The 21468-nt window shown below is 41.0% G+C and overlaps 1 protein-coding gene across 1 annotated transcript; it reads right to left on the minus strand.

Annotated features, from left to right (window-relative positions):
- Positions 1–544: 544 nt before the first annotated feature.
- Positions 545–19993, minus strand: LOC140246824 (diablo homolog, mitochondrial-like). The gene is made up of 7 exons (XM_072326153.1): positions 19954–19993; positions 18913–18997; positions 6281–6355; positions 4690–4870; positions 3944–4075; positions 1585–1716; positions 545–784 (listed from the first exon to the last, which is right to left on the minus strand). The coding sequence occupies exons 1-7, from the start codon at positions 19991–19993 to the stop codon at positions 545–547; spliced, it is 885 nt and encodes a 294-aa protein (XP_072182254.1).
- Positions 19994–21468: the final 1475 nt, after the last annotated feature.

Below are 21468 nucleotides of genomic sequence, written 5' to 3' on the forward strand. Positions count from 1 at the left end.
AGTTATTTTGCACACGGACAAACTAACTAAACTAACTAGCGAACGAACAAACAAACCAACGGTAATGAAAACGTAACCTCCTCCCTTGGCAGAGGTAATAATACCATGGTCCTTTTCACACAGCATCCTCTCTACAGCAGAGATCACACTGCACCAGCATACATGTCCAGGAAGCCGCAAAAGTATCCCACTGTATGTAACACAATCCATTTCTGCATCATGGCATGCACATACATTTACCAGTAGCATAGAGATCCATGGACGGTCCAAATCATTTACTGCCCACCGGGGCACAGTTAAAACCCCATATAGCACTGGTCAGCAAATATATGCACCGACGATGGTCAACCCCAATCGGCTGTGTGTATACATGTACTTCATACACAGAGATCAATGGTATCAATGCTGTACATAATTTGTTGTGGGCACTCTCAAAAAAAGCCAAACCAGGCCTGCCTTCCTACTCCATGAATCCCCACGCTACGGTGCATTTAATTAAACTGCAAGATACTGTTCAAAGCTACTCAGAGAATGTTTCATCATGTCACGACTTTGCCTCCTTCTCCTTGCCTTCTGTCTCGGCCTCTCGTATCGCGTCAGCCTGGAGCCGCACGAGGGCCTCCTCCGACTGCTTGATCACAGCCCTCGTCATGGCCAGCTGGTTGTTGGCGTAGTGACAGCGGTCACGACCCATCATTGCTAGCTCCTCATTGCCCGCCTGGAAGGCAGCTTCCGATGCTGCCTCCAGAGCCAAGAGGGCGCTGCTCAGGATGGCTTCCAGATCCTGGAGAATCAAGTTGGGATGTGATCACATTTGAAGTCTCTCATAACTATCAATCATCTGTCTTCACATAAATAAAATAGCACCTTTTTGAAATAACCATGAGAAAGGTGAGAGAAAAAAACTATATCTCTGTGCAACAACATTTTAGATTTTTTTTTCCAATCTATTGAATTTCCTGACAAGAGCAATGATAATCATCAAGTTTAGCAATTCAGCTCAAAACAATATTACACCAGTCTTGACCAGAGTATAGGAAAGAAACCAAGTTCTACATTCTATAGAAGTGTGTAAATGTTGTTCGCGTAAAGGGTTCTACAACCTTCAGCTACATGTACATGTACTTAAAGAACAAGTTTATCCAAAAAAATGAAATAAAATAAAAATTGTGTGGACTGAGAAAATGCAGCAATACTGATCGAACACATCAGTGAAAGTTTGAGGAAAATCAGACAATCCGTGTAAAAGCTGTGACATTATTCACCGTCTATTGAAGTGGCCAAGTCAAGTTCTTTTTTATTATCCTAGAAAAATGACAGCATGTAGAATTGTCTTTATCTCTTTCTTAATATTGTTCCACGCATGTGACATCACAAACTGTAGAAGTCTTCTCATCCAGTGACAGCAACACCAAAACTCTATAAAGATTCACAACTTTTGGATGGATTGTCAGCAAGTTTTCACCAATGTCTTCTACTTAATTTGCTGCATTCACTAAATCTACACATACTAGGGTGATCTTCTCCCTTTTAATAGTGTGTTGTAGAGTTGGGCAAGTTTTGGGAACATGCATTCAGGCACACCTGTATCTCGTGCCGCCTGTCGTCAATGTGAACCCGGGCCTCCACCACTTCCTGCCAGACATCCTGCGTTTCGTACCCCAGCTTCTCAAGGTGACGATGTCTCTGCAGCAATTCCATCAGATTCTCGATATCCTGGATGGTGCACAGACCAGAAACAAAACAGTTTGTATCAGGCATGGTCCTCACGAAAAGCCATTTATAGACCACAGTACAAAGATGTTACAGGGAAATGCCATCATGCATGTAATGAGCTTCTCAAATTATTCAAGATATCACATATGATGCATAACCTTGCGTAGGTCAGTTCTATCACAAAACAGCCTACCATGTTAAAACTTTGCAATGAATTCTAAAACATAAGAAGATATGACTGTGTATCACTATTTTTCTCAATAAATCATACCTGTAGGCCCCCCCCCCACGACGTTCCACGCGATGTATCGCTAACGCGAAAAGCTATCGCCGCGACGTTTCATGACTTTTTTCTTTCAAGTCTCCCGCATCTTTTGACACCAAATTTGCGATGCCCGGGCGCGCGGTTTCGAAGTTGCGTATTAATATGTGTATGTGCATGTCAGACCAAAAATTGCTCAAAAACGTGAATTTGTGTACAATTTCAATGCAAACTGTGCTTACAGGCACTATTTCACAAAAGCATGATTATTTGGGGGTTTTATTGATTAAAATCAATTATTAATATATTTTCTTGTTCGGAACAATGTCGCAAACAAGTTTCATTGAACAAACAATGAAAAACATAAAGTCGAAAAAACAAAGAAATACATAAGAAATTCAAAAAACAATAAAATACTTAAGAATTTTTTTCTGATGGCACAATTTTTTTCTCTTATATTTGCTCAGGACACTAAAAAGAATATTTACACAAAAAATGTGCCCATTTTGAGCTTTATTTAGTGATTTATACCAAATTGTCTGATTTCATGCATCATCACGCATAGATTAGCATAATTTAGCATAAATGATAATTTTTTTTTAAATTTAACTTCATGGTACTTTAGATTACATCATAGGCAATGTGTGTGCCAATTTTTGTCGCGATCGCGCGGTCGACGGCCGAGATCTGGAGGGGGGGCCTGGGAGGCCCCCCCCCCCCCCGGCTCTATGATCTTCCTAAATAGCCCGGCCTAGTTAGGGTTAAAGGGGATGGCTAGTACCTGATCAGTGGGAATCAGTGGGAATGCTGGGGGATGATTTGTTCCAATCCTTGTGGGATTCACTTAAGAGTACATTACATATCTATTGTTGTGTGAAAATTATTTGCTTCAAAACGGTCTCATATTCAAGTAATGTACAGTTTAATGCCCTGTCACTGTACAGGCATGCTAACCTGGAAACATTAAACTGCAAGTCAAGTGCTCTTTCATAAGGCTAGAAAAGGTGAATTTTTGTTGATTTTCCTTTATATTTTCTTTGTATTGTTGTCCACTCATAACCTCTAGTAGTCTCCTCATCCAGTGGTTCCAACACCAAAACTTTAAAAATTCATAACTTTTGCATCGATTGTCGGATTTTCCCCGAACCTTCATTGATGTGTTCTACTAAATGTTGCTGCTTTCACTCAATTCACATTGCTCTTTGGGTTTGCGTTCCCTTTAAGAGTGTGATAATCCTCATACCATTTCAGTTGTTCAAGACTATATGGTAAGAGCATAAAATTCAAATTATCAAGGTGGCTGCACTGTTTAGTAGCACACTAGATAGGATTCTCAACATTTGAGGTCCCAAGTTTGAATTCCCTCAATGCCTACATCCATGAAAAAATGTTTTTACCCACTATATCTCTCTTGACCCAGGTGTATAAATAGTTTAAACAGAGGGAATGATAGGGAAGTAATTACAGCAGGGCCTCTGGTAGAGGAATGGTAAGAGGCTATCATAACCTGACATGATAGAACCATATGAGACCACCCAGCTCAAAAACCACAAACCTTACACTAAAACAGATTTCCCATTCAAAGAGTGGTTGAAATATGAGAGAGTTCAGAGGTGCAGTCTCATAGAAAATGGAGAAAAGGGGATTGAAAGATTTAATAAGGGCACTCATGTATGCAGCAAAAACAGTGCCTGCCACACACACAAAAAATAATGCTAATAAAACAAAATGATGGTGCAGAAAAATGTCATTTTTTTCTTTGCTCTGAACCTCAAATTTGACATCCAGTAGAGTAAATATTATTCTCCAGAATAAAGAAGACAAACCTAAAAATTTTGAGGCAGTGGACCTAAACCGACATATTTCGGACATGACAGAGAATCCTAATCTGCAACTTTTGGTTTGTTTTGAGTTGACTGGTCACAGAATACCATTATAGTTTGTATAATTATTTTCAGGCATTACCTGAGCAAGCTCCTTGTATTTCTCCATGATGGCCACAAAGGTCTGTGTCAGGAGAGTGGATGATGAGTCGACGGCCATCGAAGCTGCATTTTTTATTAGCGTGCCACTGGTGAGGTTGTTTGGATTTACTTCCTGCAACAGAAAGGCACCAGCACCATGATGTTTCATTGACCGTTATCTGTCAATATTTAAAGGTCCAGTTTACCTTTGGGAGCAGTGATGTAAATTTTTTTCAAGATATCACATTTGATGCATGTGTACAACGTAGGTCTGTTGTATCACAAAACATCCTACCATATAAAATTTTTGCAATAAAGCCTTAAATATATGAAGGAGATATCAATACTTTTTTTCCTTTCTTTTTTTTTTTTTTTTTTTAATAAACCATAACTGTAGATGGTTTAGTCTGGAAACATTCTTATTATACGTACATGTAACTACAGTTCACAGTTTGTGTATTTAGCAATACATAACATAGACAACACATATTTAAATTTTTACAGTGGTTGTTTCTATCCCTAACTCACATTTGAGAACTATTTTAAAGCACTAATGCTGGGTTTTTGTTTCATCTGCAAATGGTAAGTCATGCCCTTTAAATCATACTGTAAGAGTTTTATGGCATAATGAGCTAATTCCATTCTTGTTAAGTTGAGATACATTCTGTATTTTCTTGGCGATTAAAGCTGCTATCAAAACAAAACAAAACTATAAAACTTTACGTGTAAAAAGGACAAAACACTCACCGGAAGTCCTTGGGATGGCTTCTCAGGCACAGCTTTAACTGGAAGGGCGCAAATACCAACTCCTGTGAGCCCGACAGAAGTCTTCAGCACGTTCGACAGACATTGCGAGACACCTTTGACCCCAGGGGAAGATCGCACTTCTGTCCACGCATGCTGCCTTGCCAAATGCGTGGTGAAAACTCTAGAAGGAACAGTCAATGTGTGTAATCACTATACCCAAGTCAATACAGGCAAACACGAAAGAAAAAATGTAGCAACACTCTTTTAACCCGTTGAGGACGAGTCCCGAGTATACTCGGGCAAGCGTCTATGGGAAATGCGTGTTTTAGCCAAATCAAACCGTCCTCAACGGGTTAATCATACACTGTAGTCTATTGCAGAAATTCATTTCTTTCATATGCTTGTGTTTTAGATCTTCTTTTCATATTATGGCCATTTCAACAACTAATCCATGACTTAAATGGTGCCATGTTGGACACCACACGGTGGGAGGGCTGGCCTGGCTTGAACAATTAGAGAACCCCCGTCACATATTTTGCAAAGCTGTACCACCGATATCTGTATTAAGTACACACACAGCCAAAATATCTGAAGCGCAGCTGAGCATCACTTTGAAACACATACTGTATACGGCATATATTTAGCGAGTCTAAATTTTGACAAATCAGGACTTCCCAACGATTTTGCAAGTGGTTAAATTCACGATCGTGAAGTATTGTACTACACAGAGAAATGTATACGTGTGTGCCATATTCATAACGGGATCAGAGTCATTATTTCCGCATTAATTTCGCGAATAGCACCCGACTCATGAAATTTGCAAAAATAAAAACTTCGCGAAATATTCCACCTATACAGTACTGCCGGCTTCTTCAGTGGGTTAAATCCCTGTATTAAAATACAATGTATTTTTAATACTTTGAAACAAGTTGAATTTTCACTTGGGAGTATACTATTATGTGTAGGCTTATGACCAGTTTGCACCAGTATTTCTTTTAAAGGAAAATTTCATTCTGATTTCTGATATTAGTGTACTGCTACTGGTCATCAAAATGCATGAAAAGCAACATCTGTTTTACATTGTAATAGCCAAACTGCTGTTGTCAAACACATGCATGGTACATGATACGTTTGTAGTACCGGGACTATTAAAAAAGCTATTCATGATTGATTCTTATCAACTAAAATTCATGCAGAACAAATACAGAATACACACAGAGACTCCAACTCTCCCGTTTTCGACGGGAGATCTCCCGCCGAAAGCCCATTTTTGCAAAATCTCCCGTTCTCCCCCTTGAGATTTGATTTCTCCTGCCCTGGCTCTGTGTCTCCCGGTGGAAAGGATTTCTTACTTATTGCTATCGTATCTTGAAAAAAAAAAAATAAGCCTTAGATAGCACCAGAGAACACATAGAACCCTAGGAACTTCGCACGTACATCAACTTGGAGTCTCCCGTTTGCTAGGGGTTTCAGGCGGGAGAATCTCCAGATCAGAAGGTGCTTGGGGTTGGAGTCTGTGTACACACAGGTACGTAGGTTGACAATTAATGGTGCAATACGGTGTAATTTATAGAATATATTAGCCTCCTACCTGAGTTTTCCAAATATTCTGAGACAAACTACAGGTAGGTTGAAAACAATCATACTGATGACACCAGATGGCGCTCTGCAAGATAAAAGAAAAGCAAAGAAACAAAAACGTAATATAATCACACCTACACTGTATACATGTTAGCAGTGATGTTTTAGTGAGGATAGGTGTGTGTGTGTTTGTCTTGTTTGTCCGTATTGCACAGCAGCAAGTAAACACTCCACAGCAACACCTACTCACTAACGTTACATGTAATTAAAGTCAAATCATAGAAAAATGAGACATAAGGCACTCTGGGCGAACATTGTAGATAAAAGGTTTTCTTAGAGGCTCTGCACCGAGGCAAGTTGTCGGAGCAAGTATTAAAAGTGATGATGGCATTGTGACACACTGTGATATCGTCACACAAAGAGCAGTTGATAATTATACATACATTCTATATTAGCAGAGAGGTGACTCATCTCTCCAGTATCAGACAGTGAAACAAGGGGGTTAAAGAAGGTTACAAAGTACTGTAGTGGTCAGTGTCGACAAGCGATTACCTTGTTTTGAGATTATTTATGGGCGGCCTTATTTATGCACATTACCGCTGCAGCCTAAGAAGAAGAGTGGACGTCAGGTGGGAGAGAATTTGTTCCGCTTAGAATACAACAATGTAGCAATTGAATCCGTCATAACACTGCGAACAGACACACTGGCGAGCAGAGGCTCGCACATCATCATTGGAGAGTTTGCTGATATAAATACCTGATAGAGAATCTGATTGTTTGAGGAGATCCAGCGGAGAGGATCAATGACCCACAGAGAGAGGGGGAGAGAGAGAGTGGGAAAGACGGAGAGATGGGAGCGGAGAGAGAGAGAGAGAGATTGTGGAGGAGAGAGAAACAGAGAAAAGTTGAGCTGCTACAATGTCTTGGTCCACTTTTGCCTTGGCTTCACAAGGCATTTCAACAACAAATCTATGTGTAAGCCTACTAAGATCTACATACAACATAACAATACACAGCCCAGTCACTGTACGTAGATACGTAGAGCTTCGCACAGCGTAGTAACAGCGTCTGGTTGGGCTACATACAACGCAGAATAAACTAGAGAAATCAACACTGTTTGCTGCAGGGTGCATATTTCTGGTAGAGGCACTGCCATTCCTCAATCTATTAACAGCTGCGAATGAACATCATACTGTGGTTAGTCTCACTTTTAAATGCAGTTACTCGCAAGTGTTATGGGAAGTGACACCTGATAAGACTGCAAATGGGCACCTGTACAAGGCCTGCCACAAATGGGGCCATTTGTGACCCTGCATCACAAAACCAACAAAGAGTTGCTAGACATGGAATTTTAGTTTAGAGTAGATTCGGAAAGAGCAAACTTAAAGCAATAAAATGATGTATAATTCAATTCAAATGGACTCACCTAACCTTTCCTAATATTGGAAAGAATGCACACACTCTAGAAAGTGTGAACTGAGAAAAAGAGGCTCTGAATTACAGGGTCTGTTCAAGTGCTTAATCTTCACAAAGCCTTGCTACAGTGTAGCTCTACGATAAATTGAACAAAAGACAGGATGGTAAACACCAGAGCAACAACAATGAAGGGGTCATCAGATTAAGCTGATATTGGGCATGCTTTATTTTATTAACACATTTTGTAAATCTAGATGATTAATGTCAACTTTCAAAGTAGCAGTATAATTGTAATTCTTTCCAAAGTTATTGGTGTCGAAAGTGACAAGGACAGGGTGTTTTTGGAAATGAAGAGGACTTTATGAGAAACACCTACCTTTTAGTTTTACAATTTATTCACACTACAAAACTGTACATGTACACCTAATCCCAGGGAGCTCCTTGTACACAGTTATACTGTGCGAATGCTTTGCATTCGCGCTATGTTGGATTTCACAGGGTTACACTTGATATGCCGGCCATGGTATGCGACTGGGTCATGCTTCTCCGACTCTGTGCGCCAGTCGCGACACTTGTGTTAGGGTACAGTGACAGGGCAATGTATAGTAAGGGTACAGTAAGGGTACCGGTTTTCGACACTTTAGCACATTTCCTTGTTTACCATCAATACTGCACCGTTTTACCTCGGAATTTCGATATGAAGTTGAGCTACAAAGGCCAATAATAATATGCCTTAAACGAATTCCCATTTGAATGCACTCGCGTTCAATTTTTAAGCGATTTCCGTCACGCCGTCGCTGGCATCAGATTTCGACACCCAGCATCATTTTTCGACACAATCATAGCGCGCATCACACAGAAATCACATGGCGCGTACAATATGCGTACACTGCATTGTGGACGCAAACTAGCAATCATACCGGCGCAAGAACTTGTTGTTTCCTCTATAACGTGTCTTGATATGGGAATGTCGAAATCTGGTGCCACATTCTCAAAGCCAACTCTTTCTACAAGATTGCTCATTTATCACGAATTCAGCCATGAAATTACTAAAGACGATTATGAAATCAAACATCAAGATTTGGCAAACAAACTGATACTAAAGCAAGATATCCGGCACGGGTGAATTTAATTTAAGTATACAAAATACATCATATTGTTTTGAACCCCTAAAAATGGCTGACATTAACATTTCTGCCGACACTGTGTTGCTTTTCTCCTAAATATTCTGCCGTCGGATTATGATGACAAGTGACGAACGGTGTTTATATAAGACTAGAAATGTGATTGATAAGTTGGTTGATTGCTGAAGTCAGACGTTTTTATTGAATATAAAATTTTATAAGAATTATCTGCTGGGTGTCGAAATCTGGGTCCTGTTGAAAACTGGTGCACTAACGGTACTACTACGTGTAGATCTCGCGCAGGGACTTACACATGTAATGGTCGTGCATAGCGAAACTGTGTATAGCAAGCAATATTACGCGTAGGACTAAGCGCAAAATTTGTCGATACGCCCATGGAATAAACATACCTGACAACCGCTAAACATGAGAAGGAAGCAGGTAAGAAATTTTGATTTCGAACAAATTTTTCACTAATTTCCAATTTTTTACCTTGTAATTTACCTACCTTAGCTTAAAATCTGTTTTAAGGATGTTGTAGCCTAGACGTGTCATCTCTCTTGTCTCGTTCATAGCTGATAGAATTTGTAATTTGTTTGATCGATCTTTTATGTTTATAATATTTTGCGAAAGCCGAAGTTGCCCGAAGCACGTTACTACGTGTACAGCCGCAGACATGGCAGAGGGGCAGACACTTTCACGCATGAAACTACATTTTAGTACATAAGGGCAGCTGCGCGACCTTTAATTACATACCCCGAGAAATTGAATGCATAAAATTAAGTCCGACATACAAACGGCGACAGCGCACTAAACTACTCCGTCATACGTCATCGTATCATCAGGAGATTCTGGGAGGTGATTTTTCTGCATTTTCGTGATATTTATTGAGAAATTCAGGTATGATTTGTGGAATAATTTCTATTTGACTATTCATAAGACTATCTATGTATTGTTAGTGTTAAGACTAAAGAGTAGGACCTACTAGCACCTAGGGCCTTTATCACAAATTTTCGTGCGTGATATCTAGACAGTAGACTAGACCCCTGCCCTGGCCCCTCAACCATACTGAAATCTAGTTAGTGGTACAGAAAAACTACTGCATACTGGTTACAGGCAGGGTAGCTAGCTAGACCCCCTACCAATTTTATACACGCTTAGATTAGATCCAGGTCTATACATAACGTGTAACGTTTGAACAATAGGCCTAACAGTAACATGTTTATGTCGGAACATTGCAGTTGTTCCACCTGGTAACATGTTTATCGATGCATGGGACTACACGTAGACACATCTAGTGTTCTGTTGGCAATATAGCTGGAAGTTCGTATCCTACGCACCACTGCGCACGGCACACGCACACTACATACGCTAACTCTTCATGAAGCAAAAAGAAAAAAAAAAGTGGACATGAACGATTGTCATTATCTCATCACTGCTCATACATTTTCTGAGGCTTACCATTATCATGTCACCAAAGCTTCCGTCGACTTATCACCCCTGCTGGAGGTCAGTGGTCATACCTTGCATGCGCATGCATGCTGTATGTGAAACGCAAGTGGCTGCCGCCCTCTAGCAGTGGGCGGGGATAATCGAACCTTCAAGTTGGTCGGAAGGCCTAGCACTGTTCATCAGTGGTCCAAACGTCTGGCAGGCTTGTGTCAAACTGGGAATATTTGAATTATAGGCCTTTTCAGCGCTCTTACTTTCAAATTATTACTTCTTTATGTGAATGAAAGTATACTTATCTGGAGTGAAAACTAGTCAAAGACTCCACTGTTATAACTTAGATAAGTAGACCTCCTAAACATCTCCTGTGGAGTTTTAACTGGAGGTTGCGTAGAGGGTGGACTTTCAGAGAAGGGATGAGAGGGAAGGGTCCTCAGACAGGGCATGTTTGAACTTAGGGGGGGTCCTTTTGGGAAATAGTAGATGTAGCCAAGTTGTTCCACGCTTTTACAGTGCGTGGAAAAAAAGAAAACTTGTAGACATCAGATGAAGTTTGATCTATCACAAACTGCTTGGTATACATGTCCCCTTCTTTCCCTTGTGAACTTGTTTCTAAGTATGTTATCATACTGTATGTCCAGGTGGCCATGGAGGATCTTGTACAGGCATGTGAGTCGATGTTCCTCTCGTCTGTCTTTCAGAGGGATCCAGTTTAATTTACTGAGGAGATGCGTCACACTTATATCCCTCCCGTATGAATTGGTTATCTTGCTGCCTGTCTTTGCACCTTTTCTAAAACTTGGATGTTTTTTACTGTATGTGGATCCCAGGATGCCGAAGCGTATTCCAGATGTGGTCGGACCAATACAGTTTCTCCTTAACAGAGGGGGAGCAGTAATGAAAATTCCTCTTTATGAAATTAAGAGTATTCATTGCTTTAGAGGAGGCATGTTTTCATATCATATTTTCTCTAAAAATATGAGGGTATTAAATCCTTATGGAAATGGCAAGAATTTTTGTCAACTTCATAAAGTACCTCACGGGTACCTCTTGTAGGTTAAAATTTCAAATTTAATTACAAAAGTTTCTTAGACACAATACACGTTCACTTCATTTTTTTTTTTGCCATTTTCTTTAAAAGAAAAATATTTATATTTAGGAACAAAATAAACAGACCTTTAGCACCTAATAATATCATAGCTTATCATCATGACTATATAACTTTATTCCATTCAATCAAAAGTTCTCTAGAAACCTTTCACAACTTTCCCCGGATCATTCAGGCTACACATGCTCAACCGGGAATGTTATTCAACACTGCATTTCAATAGATAGATCTCTTAGATATAAACTGGACTTCTGCTTATTTGGATTTTCATGATTGAAACAACCTCAATGAAATTATGGCAATACACAATATCAAATTAGATTTATACATTAAGTTCTTTATTCAACTGAATACTTGACAAGTAGAGTGAATTTTTGGGCTACTATAGGCACCGGCGTAGCCAAGGGGGGGGGGGGGGGAGAGAAGTGATGGGGCAGTCGCCCTCCCCCCCCCCCCCAAGATTTGGACCGGGGATTTGGAAGGCGGGGGGGGGGCGGGGCGGGAATGAAATATTACGTGTATACTGTAAGCATGTGCATGAAGTCGCTTTCAACCTTTTTATTAAGATTATAATTTTTCAGTATTTCACTCAAAGTGTGCACCAGATCGTTAGATTTCAACTCTAAAATAGCAAAATCTCTCCCGCGTGGAAGGGGGTATCCCCCTCCCCCGTCACACCTCCGTCCTTTTCCTGGCATATTTAGATTGACAGATTCCGAAATGTTTCATTTAAGTTTGCATCAAATCCATGATTTCATTTCTATTAAATGTGAAATTTCCCTAATCCTCGTTCAATTTATCATTCCCCGCTCGGTCGCTGTCGGTTATCATTCACTTATTTATTTTATTTATTTCACATCTTTAAAAATGGTGGTCCAAGTCAGCACTGGCTGGTTTTCATCGGGGCCCTTTAAAACACAACACATGCATAAAACATTCCAGAATTACAGTTACTAACAAACAAAGAAAAAAATATATATAAATATACATTCAATAGAATCAAAATCAAACATATAACGCTTATAGAACAATTTAAAAGACATGTAAATACAACAACGTTTCTAAATGAACAAAAACGAATTGGGAAAAACTACAACAATGGCATTTATTGCACAATTCAAACAACCGATAAAACTGTGAAAGTATTAATCATTGATTAAAAAAAAAAATCTCGATATTAAAACACACATATCATAGGCCCCTTTTGAACATTCTAAGTTGGGGGAACATCGTGTCTCTAGACTCACACATCTCATAATCTGCTTTTGAACAAACCTAAGCTGGGGGAACATTGTGTCTCCAATGGCAAATTATTCCAGTGAGATACCGCTGTGCACACAACAATGATCTGTAAAATTCGGTATTACATCTCGGGATCTCAAGTTTGCGCTGGTGCGAGTTGCGTGTAACGCGTTGGGCTACTGTATCATGCATAACAAACTTATTTGCTAATAACGAGGGTGCAAAATGGTGCACACATTTAAACGTCATGCATGCCATTGCTTTGGAATACAATGTTTAACGTTGGCCAATTACGCTGATTGAGCACTTGCTCGAATGGAGTTTCCCATGAACAGCCAGCTGTAATGTAAGCGGCTCGTTTATGTAACCTGTTGATGGCTTCATAATTTTGTTGACCTGTTGGTCCACACATTGCAACAATACAAGGCACTGATGTTTGAGGATATAACCCGAGTATAACAGGCTGAGATAATGAGTGTTGAACGCTCCCTTGAGCCTTTTAATTTTTCCTTTACTTGCCGGCCGGGCGACTCTATCAACATGCTTGTTGAACTGTAAATTATCGTCTATCATAATTCCAAGACATTCATACTGAGAAACACATTCACCTGGAGTTGATCTTATCTGTACATATAATCTGCTGACATTTAAAGTTTGGACTTTTTGCCTAGACCCAATTACCATTACTTTAACAGTTTTATTAATATTCAGAAGCAGTTTGTTTTTTGGGGGTCCATGTGTAAACCTCCTCAAGAGCATGGTTCAGTTTTGACTGAATTTCGTCCATGCTTCTACCTCGCACAGATAAAGTTGCGTCGTCTGCGAAAAGAAACATTTCTCCATTGTGGATACTCATGGGTAAATCATTAATGAATAAATGGAGAAAGGTAATGGCGCTAACACTGAACCCTGTGAAACTCCATGTTGTATTGCTCTAATGGATGATTTTTTTCCCCTTTTACAGATACAAATTGACTTCTACCTTTCCTCGAAGTAAACCATCGTACACTTCTATTTTGTGCAACCTACACACTTCAGTTTCAGTAACAATATGGTTCACTGCATCAAAGGCTCTTCTCATGTCAATAAATGCAACACCATTTACGTATCCGTGATCTACATTCTGAGACCATTGATCAACCATACAAAGAGAGGCGGTTTCGCACGAATGATTAGGTCGGAAACCGAACTGTCTAATCTTGGAATGATACATTAGCCAATTTTTTTTTCTAATATCTTAGACATTATTGATAATGAGACAGGTCGATAAGTTTCAACACTTGATTTACTTCCGGCTTTGTGTATGGGTTGAACTCGTGCGATTTTTCCAATCTTCCAAAAATTATCCTTGGTCCAATGATAAATTAAGTATATAATGCGTTAAGCTTTGAATTACATTCGGTAAACATTCGGGGCATTGCAAGCATATTTTGATAATTTTATAGAAACATCATCAGGACCAGCGGCTTTTCAAACTGGAATACGGTTGATTTCATTATCAACAAATTCATCTGTCACATCAGGGAAATCAAATGAGATGTCAGGGGGAACATAACCAACAGCCCTTTCATTATCAAACTGATTAATATCACCGCTATTTTCACAAATATCAAAATTTGTTGGATTAAACAACATATCAACAGAATTTACAAAGTAATCATTGAATTGCTTAGCTATATTTCTTTTGCATCAGACACTTCTCACCATTTAACTCAATCTTAATTTGATTGTCATTCTTCGATGATGAAATAAGCTTTAGTTTTCCACATGGCGTTCGGAGTACCACCATTTTCACTTAATAGTGCATTTATGTAATCATTTTTGGCTTCCTTGATTTTAGTGGAAATTTCATTCCTCATGGATTCATACATGAGCCAGAAATGAGAGTTTTGTGGGCTGCTTGCTTTCTTAGACATCGTGTAGTACCAGTCACGCTTATTCATGGTGTCTATTAAGTCACCAGTCACCCACGGACATAGCTTTGACCTAAGGCGCTTCCTCTTCAGGGAAGCGTGTTCATTGACAGCTGTCATATACAAAGTATACCACATTTTAACAGCGTTATTTGGATCGGTATCATCTACAATGTCTAAACAAAATCAAATGTCAATGTCTAAAAAAATATGTTTCGTAACATAGTGATAAAATTCTCGTGTAAAAATTGACAGTAACATCTATACTCAATTACATTATCAAAATGTTTGGTCTCTACCTTCGTAGTACCAAAAACAGTAAAAACCAACATAATGGTCACTTATGTGTGTCTCAAAGACCCCAGTCATCTGGTGTTCTTCGGGGTTGGATGAATACACGTGATCGATCAATGACTTAGAGTTGGGCGTTACGCGAGTTGGTACATCAATAAGCTGATGTAGGAGATTAGTATTCATAACTGACAAAAGACTGCGAGACTGTGAGTTGTGATTATCGGGAAGAAGATCACAATTTAGATCACCAACGTATTGTGATTTCTCCTTCATTTTCGCTTACACAGTGAAGCATGTCTGATAAAGTTACAAAAAACAAAATCATTGGATGAGTTAGGAGGTCGGTAGATTACACATACAAACACTGGATTTATTCGTTTTAATTTAATTTAACTTTAATCCAGATGACCTCCAAATCATTTCCACAAATATCTATTTGACTGAAATTTAAGCTTTTTCTTACATAAAGCGCGACTCCTCCCCCATGTCTTGATCGATCTTTACGTATTACAGTAAAATTGTCTATTATGAAATCCGTATCTGAAATTGTTGCATCACAATGAGTTTCACTAATGGCTACAATATCAAAATGATCATTATCTAACAACAGACTCAACTCATTTATTTTATTCGGAAGAGAGTTTATGTTAACATGACATATTTTCAACCTAGAATAATAAACGTTGGGAATTATACCATCAATGAGTTCGTGATAGCTGTTTTCGTTCTCCACAGATTCTCTTTCATTACATTGTATCTCTTCCACTGGCGTAGCCGGGGGGGGGGGGGGGCGATGGGGGCGGTCGCCCCCCCCCCCCCCCTAAGATTTGGACCGGGGATTTGGGAGGCAGAAAAAATGCGTGTATTCTGTATGCATGCATGAAGCGGGTCTCCTTTGCAACCTTTAATGAAATAAGATCAAAATTTTCTTTTGAATATTTCACTCAAAGTGTGCACCAGATCGTTGAATTTCTATTCAAAATATGCAAAATCTCTCGTGCTTGGAAACCCCTCCCCCTCTGTGCCTCTTTCCCTAGCTTAGTACACTTTTTAGATTTACACAAAATTATGAATAATTCTGAGTGCACAAGACTTATCACTTATATTCCGGAAACTCAAAGTTCCCTCATGTACAAGGGGAATTATCCCTTTTAATCGACCCTTTCCTCCCTAAAGGCCCTTAGTCTCTCTCTCTCCCCCCCCCCCCCCATCAGTGATTTCCCAAATGTTCCATCAAATTAATATGCGTATACGAGATATCTAAATTTCAACCTTAAAAAGGCAAAAGCTCTATAGTAAATGAAGGATGGAGATAACACTCGCTCTCGCCTTCTCCCTGCCCACCCGTCCCTCCCCCCCCCCTCAGCCATGCATAGAAGTAGATTGTGGCTACACTTTGAACTTAAACAGTTTTCCAAATATGACACAAAATGTGCGCACCAAAACGTTAAACTGCAATCAGAAAATTATACAGAATCTCCTGCTACACTTCTCTTCTGATTGCTACACTTCTCTTCTGATTGACAAATTTCCAGATATTCCAACAAAAGTGTGTGCCAGATTGTTGCATTTCAGTTCTAAAAGCTTAAAACTGAAAAAAAAAAGGCTCCCTTGAATATGGGAGAGGTATCTTGCCACCCATTCATTGCTTGTTACCCACTATAGGCTTGGTACATTTTTTGGGAATGACAATTTCCGAATTTTCCGCAAAAAGTCTGCCCCAGATCGCTTTATTTCAATTCTAAAAAAACGCAAAAGCTCCGCGAGCGGGAAGGGGAATCCCCTTCCCCTAAGCTCAACCTCACTAGACTTTGTACATTCACACAGATGATGCAAATTCCGAATAAGAGCTAAATTCCGTGATTCTAGCACTTCGATGAAAAAGTATTGCACCGAAAATTTGCACCAGATCGCTGAATTTCAGGTCTGAAAACGCAAAAATCACTTTCGTGTGGAAGGGATATGCCCCTATCTACACCCTCGTGTGCATGCTTTTTCCGTTTGATTGCTGAACAGACAGCGTTCGTGATATTCAGTGTAAGAATTAATACAAGAAGATTATTTAAAATACATGATACCATTCTATAGGCAAATTGTTCAATAATAATCTACACTAAAATATACTGCAACCTTAAACAAGTGGGACTGTTTCAACTCGTTAAAACACGCAAAAACATGCATGAAATCGCACCATTTGCAACATCAAAATGCAAAAAGTTCTCACCGTTGGGGGGGGGGGACACCCCCTCCAACACCCTTCCCTCCCCCCTCGCTCGCTCCGCTCGCTCGGGTTCAGTCGCGTACATGATATTCAGTGAGAAGAATTAATACATGAAGTGTATTTAAATTATACCATTGTACAGGCAAATTATTCAATAATAATCTACATCAAAATATACTGCAACCTTAAACAAGTGGGACTGTTTCACGTCGATAAAACGCGCAAAAAATGCATCAAATTGCACCATTTACAACATCAAAATGCAAAAAGTTCTTACCGTGGGAGGGGGGACACACCCCCCCCCCTCCCACACCCTCCCCTCCCCCTCGCTCGCTCCGCTCGCTCGGGTTCAGTCGCGTTCATGATATTCAGTGAAAAGAATTAATACAAGAAGTGTATTTAAATTATACCTTTTTATAGGCAAATTGTTAAATAATAATCTACATTAAAATATACTGCTACCTTAAACAAATGGGACTGTCGATAAAACGCGCAAAAACATGCATCAAATTGCACCATTTACAGCATCAAAATGCAAAAAGTTCTTACCGTGGGTGGGGGAACCCCTCTCCCACACCATCCCCCCCCCCCTCGCTCGCTCCGCTCGCTCGGCTCGTCGCTTCGCTCCCTCGCAGACTAACCGCCCCCCCCCTCCCCAAGATGAAATCCTGGCTACGCCGTTGATCTCTTATACGTTTTGTTCGTTCGCGACATAATTCAGTGATTCTGCTGAGCTAACAGTGTTTTCGCGGTCTGCAGGCTGTCTATCCAATCTCGCGGAAAAACCCTGCCCTTCGGAGTCTTCTTCCTGCGATGCCAGTCTTGCCGTCTGCGAAAAGGCGATGCATCGTCACTGATTGTCGACCTGATGTGCTGGACAAGTTGTTGTTGTTGTTATTAGATTTTCTGGCGTATAATTCGTGTACCGAATATTGACGCCATCTACGTGCGGGTCTCTATATTTCTTTGGCTTTCGTTGTTGTTACCGTACTTTTCATGAGGGGTCCCAGGTCCGGCGTCAGTGAAACCTTCCTCTCACTTTATTCTTTTTTTTTTTTTTTTTTGTTCTGGGTTGCATCTTCTGGACAATCCGGATCTGTACTTTGAGCAGATTTCTCAGCCTCAGGAGGCCTAGTCCCCTCCGATGCGCGAGAGGTGTTTACCGTGCCAGGACCTGTGCCAGGACCTACGATGAATTATCGTCGAGATTGTGATTGTCTTGAGCTCTGCAAAAGACTTTTGCATGTAGTCGCAGAGTGATGCGATTTCGTTCGGCTCGTCATTGGCCAAGTTATTGGTGCCAAGTTGGAAATGATTTCCGATACGTTGTGTTTCCAGCTAGATCTTTGGCTGTGTCAAAGGCATCATCAATTCTAGCACAGGGAAAAGATTTGCACAATACCACTTTCCTTCGTGATAGCTTTTTCAGATCTATGTATTTGACCATTGAAATCTCCAACTAGCAAAATATCTGCCTTGAAGTCGCTGTCCGGTTGACTAGGCCTAGATGCGTCATTGTAGACAAAATCACTCGCTTCTGTTTGGCATGCTTGGGTGGTATTGTGTGATGGATTGGCAAACATTTTAATTTCGTCATCCGTCTGAGTCGCCAGGGTGTTGTTTGACGTAATAGAATTCACTGGCTTGTTTTCCGTATCTGTCTGAGGTGCCTGAACACTCAAGCTGGATCATCAATAGGATTCGATTCCGAAGTAGAACAAAAAGCCGTGAACACGTGTTTGTGTTTCCTCCTGTATTCATCCAGCTGTGAACAGAGTGACCCGTTTACGTCGTTCGTTGGAACATCGTTGGAATGTGTGTGTGTGTCCGCGACAGATGATGATGGTGGTGACGTGTAACTATGGTCATCGTCACACTCCAATATGCTCCTCATTGTGACCCGCGCAGTTGACATCATCGTTGATAGAGCTATCGGGGGTATTTGTCCCATTGTCCAATTCTGGACGTCGAACGGATTCCAGACAATCAAGTCGAGTTTGAATGGACCTAATCATGTCGGCAGGGAGAGACTTGTTCACAAAATCCGATTCCATCGTTATCGAAGGCGGGACCTTCTACACAGAGCAGAGGGCACTGCTTATGCCGTCATCTGAGATTGTGACAATATGGCGGCTAGCATCATGTTCACTAGAGTCGTTTGATTCTCGATCAGTCAGACAGGCGAAGTGCTTGCATATATCAATGTGTAGATAAGGCAAAATGTCCTCAGTAGACTTGTTAGATATTCGACACTATCTGTGTCGGTTCCTTGCCGAGACGTTCAGATGTAGATTTTAGGTAATTAGTTGCTTTTGTAAGGCTTACTTTTGTCACATATTTAGGTAGTTTGTATCGAAAGTTACTTTCTCCAGGAGTTCCGTGACAAGTGTTCATTTTAAGCTGCGTCATTATTTATCTTGCACATTGTCGGGAGATAAGATGTATGTGACAATAATGAGCTCACCTGTTAACTTCTTAGAATGAAGAGTAATGGGTACATAACAGGTAAATTTGGTTTTTGCTCACCGATGAATCTGCGCACAGCATGTTGAATCGGCTACGGCCGTTGCTGTATACACACGGGACTACGCAGATCCTGACTCCCAGGACTCAGTTCACTTTCACTCACAGAAATCTGACGAAAAGGTCCTCAAAGAACTCGGCATGATGTCCCAAAGCTTCAGAATGTTTCATCCGTAGATATTGCAGGCGGAGTACATCAAGACACAATTCCGTGAAACTCCAAAAATCACATACTTTAGCGATGTTTAGCGATGTTTCGCAGTTAAGTGCACGTGTCACTGAACTATGGCATTGACAACAAGGCGCAGCCATGGGCTCCCCTCTCACCGATCATTGCCAACATTTACATGGAACATTTCGAAAGTCACGCACTAGCCACGGCACAGCACAAACCTTCACTCTGGCTCCGGTATGTCGACGACATCTTCACCATCTGGCCACACCAAGCAGATCAACTGACGACTTCTCACACACCTCAACGAACAACATTCCAACATCTCATTCACAGTGGAAACGGAACACAACCATTCTCCCCCTTCCTCGATGTTCTTGTCACAAAGACCAACGCTGGCACTTTCTCTCACCAGGTCTACCGCAAACCCACTCACACAGACAGATATCTTCACTACCGCTCCTTCCATCATCCAGCAGTCCGTCAGTCAGTACCGACCGCTCTCGTCCGACGTGCTCATCAAATCAGCGACAAAGAACATCTTCGACAAGAACTCGAACATATCACAGACACACTCACCACTATCAACCAATACCCAAGCACAAAATCAACACTCAAACACCTTCTCATCCCACCAAGCAGCCAAGGAACAGCCCATCACAACTGTAAATCTTCCCTACCTCGGCGCCACCTCGCACAAACTACAACGCATCTTCAAGTCCCGCCAACATCCAGGTCCGTCATACATCTTCCAGCAAACTTCACAATTCATTGCACTCACACAAAGACAAAGACTCCAGACACAAACAACCAGGTGTCTACCGTATCCCATGCGAATGCGGCAAAGTCTACATAGGTGAAACAGGGAGATCGCTAGAGACCAGACTGAAAGAACACAAAACATGCTACAGACGTTCGGAATGGGAAAAGTCAGCCATCGTGAAACACGCTCAACAGTCGGAACATCGCATCAACTGGGAAGACAGCAAACTCATCACATCCATCAAAAACTGGAACACACGACGCATCAGAGAAGCCATAGAAATGCAAACACACGACACTGTTACACAGGATACTGGACTCCACATCAACAACATCTGGCTTCCTCTCATCAACAACAATCAGACAGCAACAATGACAACAACAACACACTCTCTCCACAGCACATTCCCCCCTCTACTTCTTCCTCTCATAACTCTTCCCCCACCTCTTCACAACAGCGCCCACGACGTCAACCGCGCCTTCCACTCACGACCACACCTATCGCTGGTTCCAGAAGACGCCCCTCACCGACACGATTCATTCACACCCACGATTCATTCACACCACCGGCGTCCACCCCATCTACTAACCCGGACTCCAATCTCCGGCCACGACCTACTAACAGCCAAGTTAGCCCTCACAGATGTACTCCGCCACTAACACACTCCAAGAACAATAGAACACATCAACGACCACAACACTCCACCAACAGCCGACGCTCAGCCCGCCTGCGAGCCCGCCTCGACCGACCTCTTCCATCTAGGTCCGCATTCTCCATATATAGCCCGCCTCCCCTCAGATCACGCTTCACTTCTGACGAAGGACAGTCAACCTGCCCGAAACGTCAAGTTCCTCGGTTCTCGTAGTTATTCTTATAACTAGACTTCTTGTTCTACTTTCACTAGCTGTGTACCTTTACTCAGTGTTTCATTTCTCTTTCCTCTCTCTCTCTCTCTCTTACACTTTTGTCTGTT

This window comes from Diadema setosum, chromosome 3 (assembly GCF_964275005.1).
Source record: "Diadema setosum chromosome 3, eeDiaSeto1, whole genome shotgun sequence".
Classification (NCBI taxonomy): Eukaryota; Metazoa; Echinodermata; class Echinoidea; order Diadematoida; family Diadematidae; genus Diadema; species Diadema setosum.

Excerpts from the sequence above, each read along its gene's own strand:
- LOC140246824 (XM_072326153.1), bottom strand. The coding sequence starts at position 19,993 with ATGGTGAAGATGTCGTCGACATACCGGAGCCAGAGTGAAG. Across the intron at positions 18,998-19,953 it reads ATACCGGAGCCAGAGTGAAG|AATTGGACAATGGGACAAAT; the intron begins GTTTGTGCTGTG and ends TTCGACGTCCAG. Across the intron at positions 6,356-18,912 it reads AATGAGGAGCATATTGGAGT|AGCGCCATCTGGTGTCATCA; the intron begins GTGACGATGACC and ends TTTATCTTGCAG.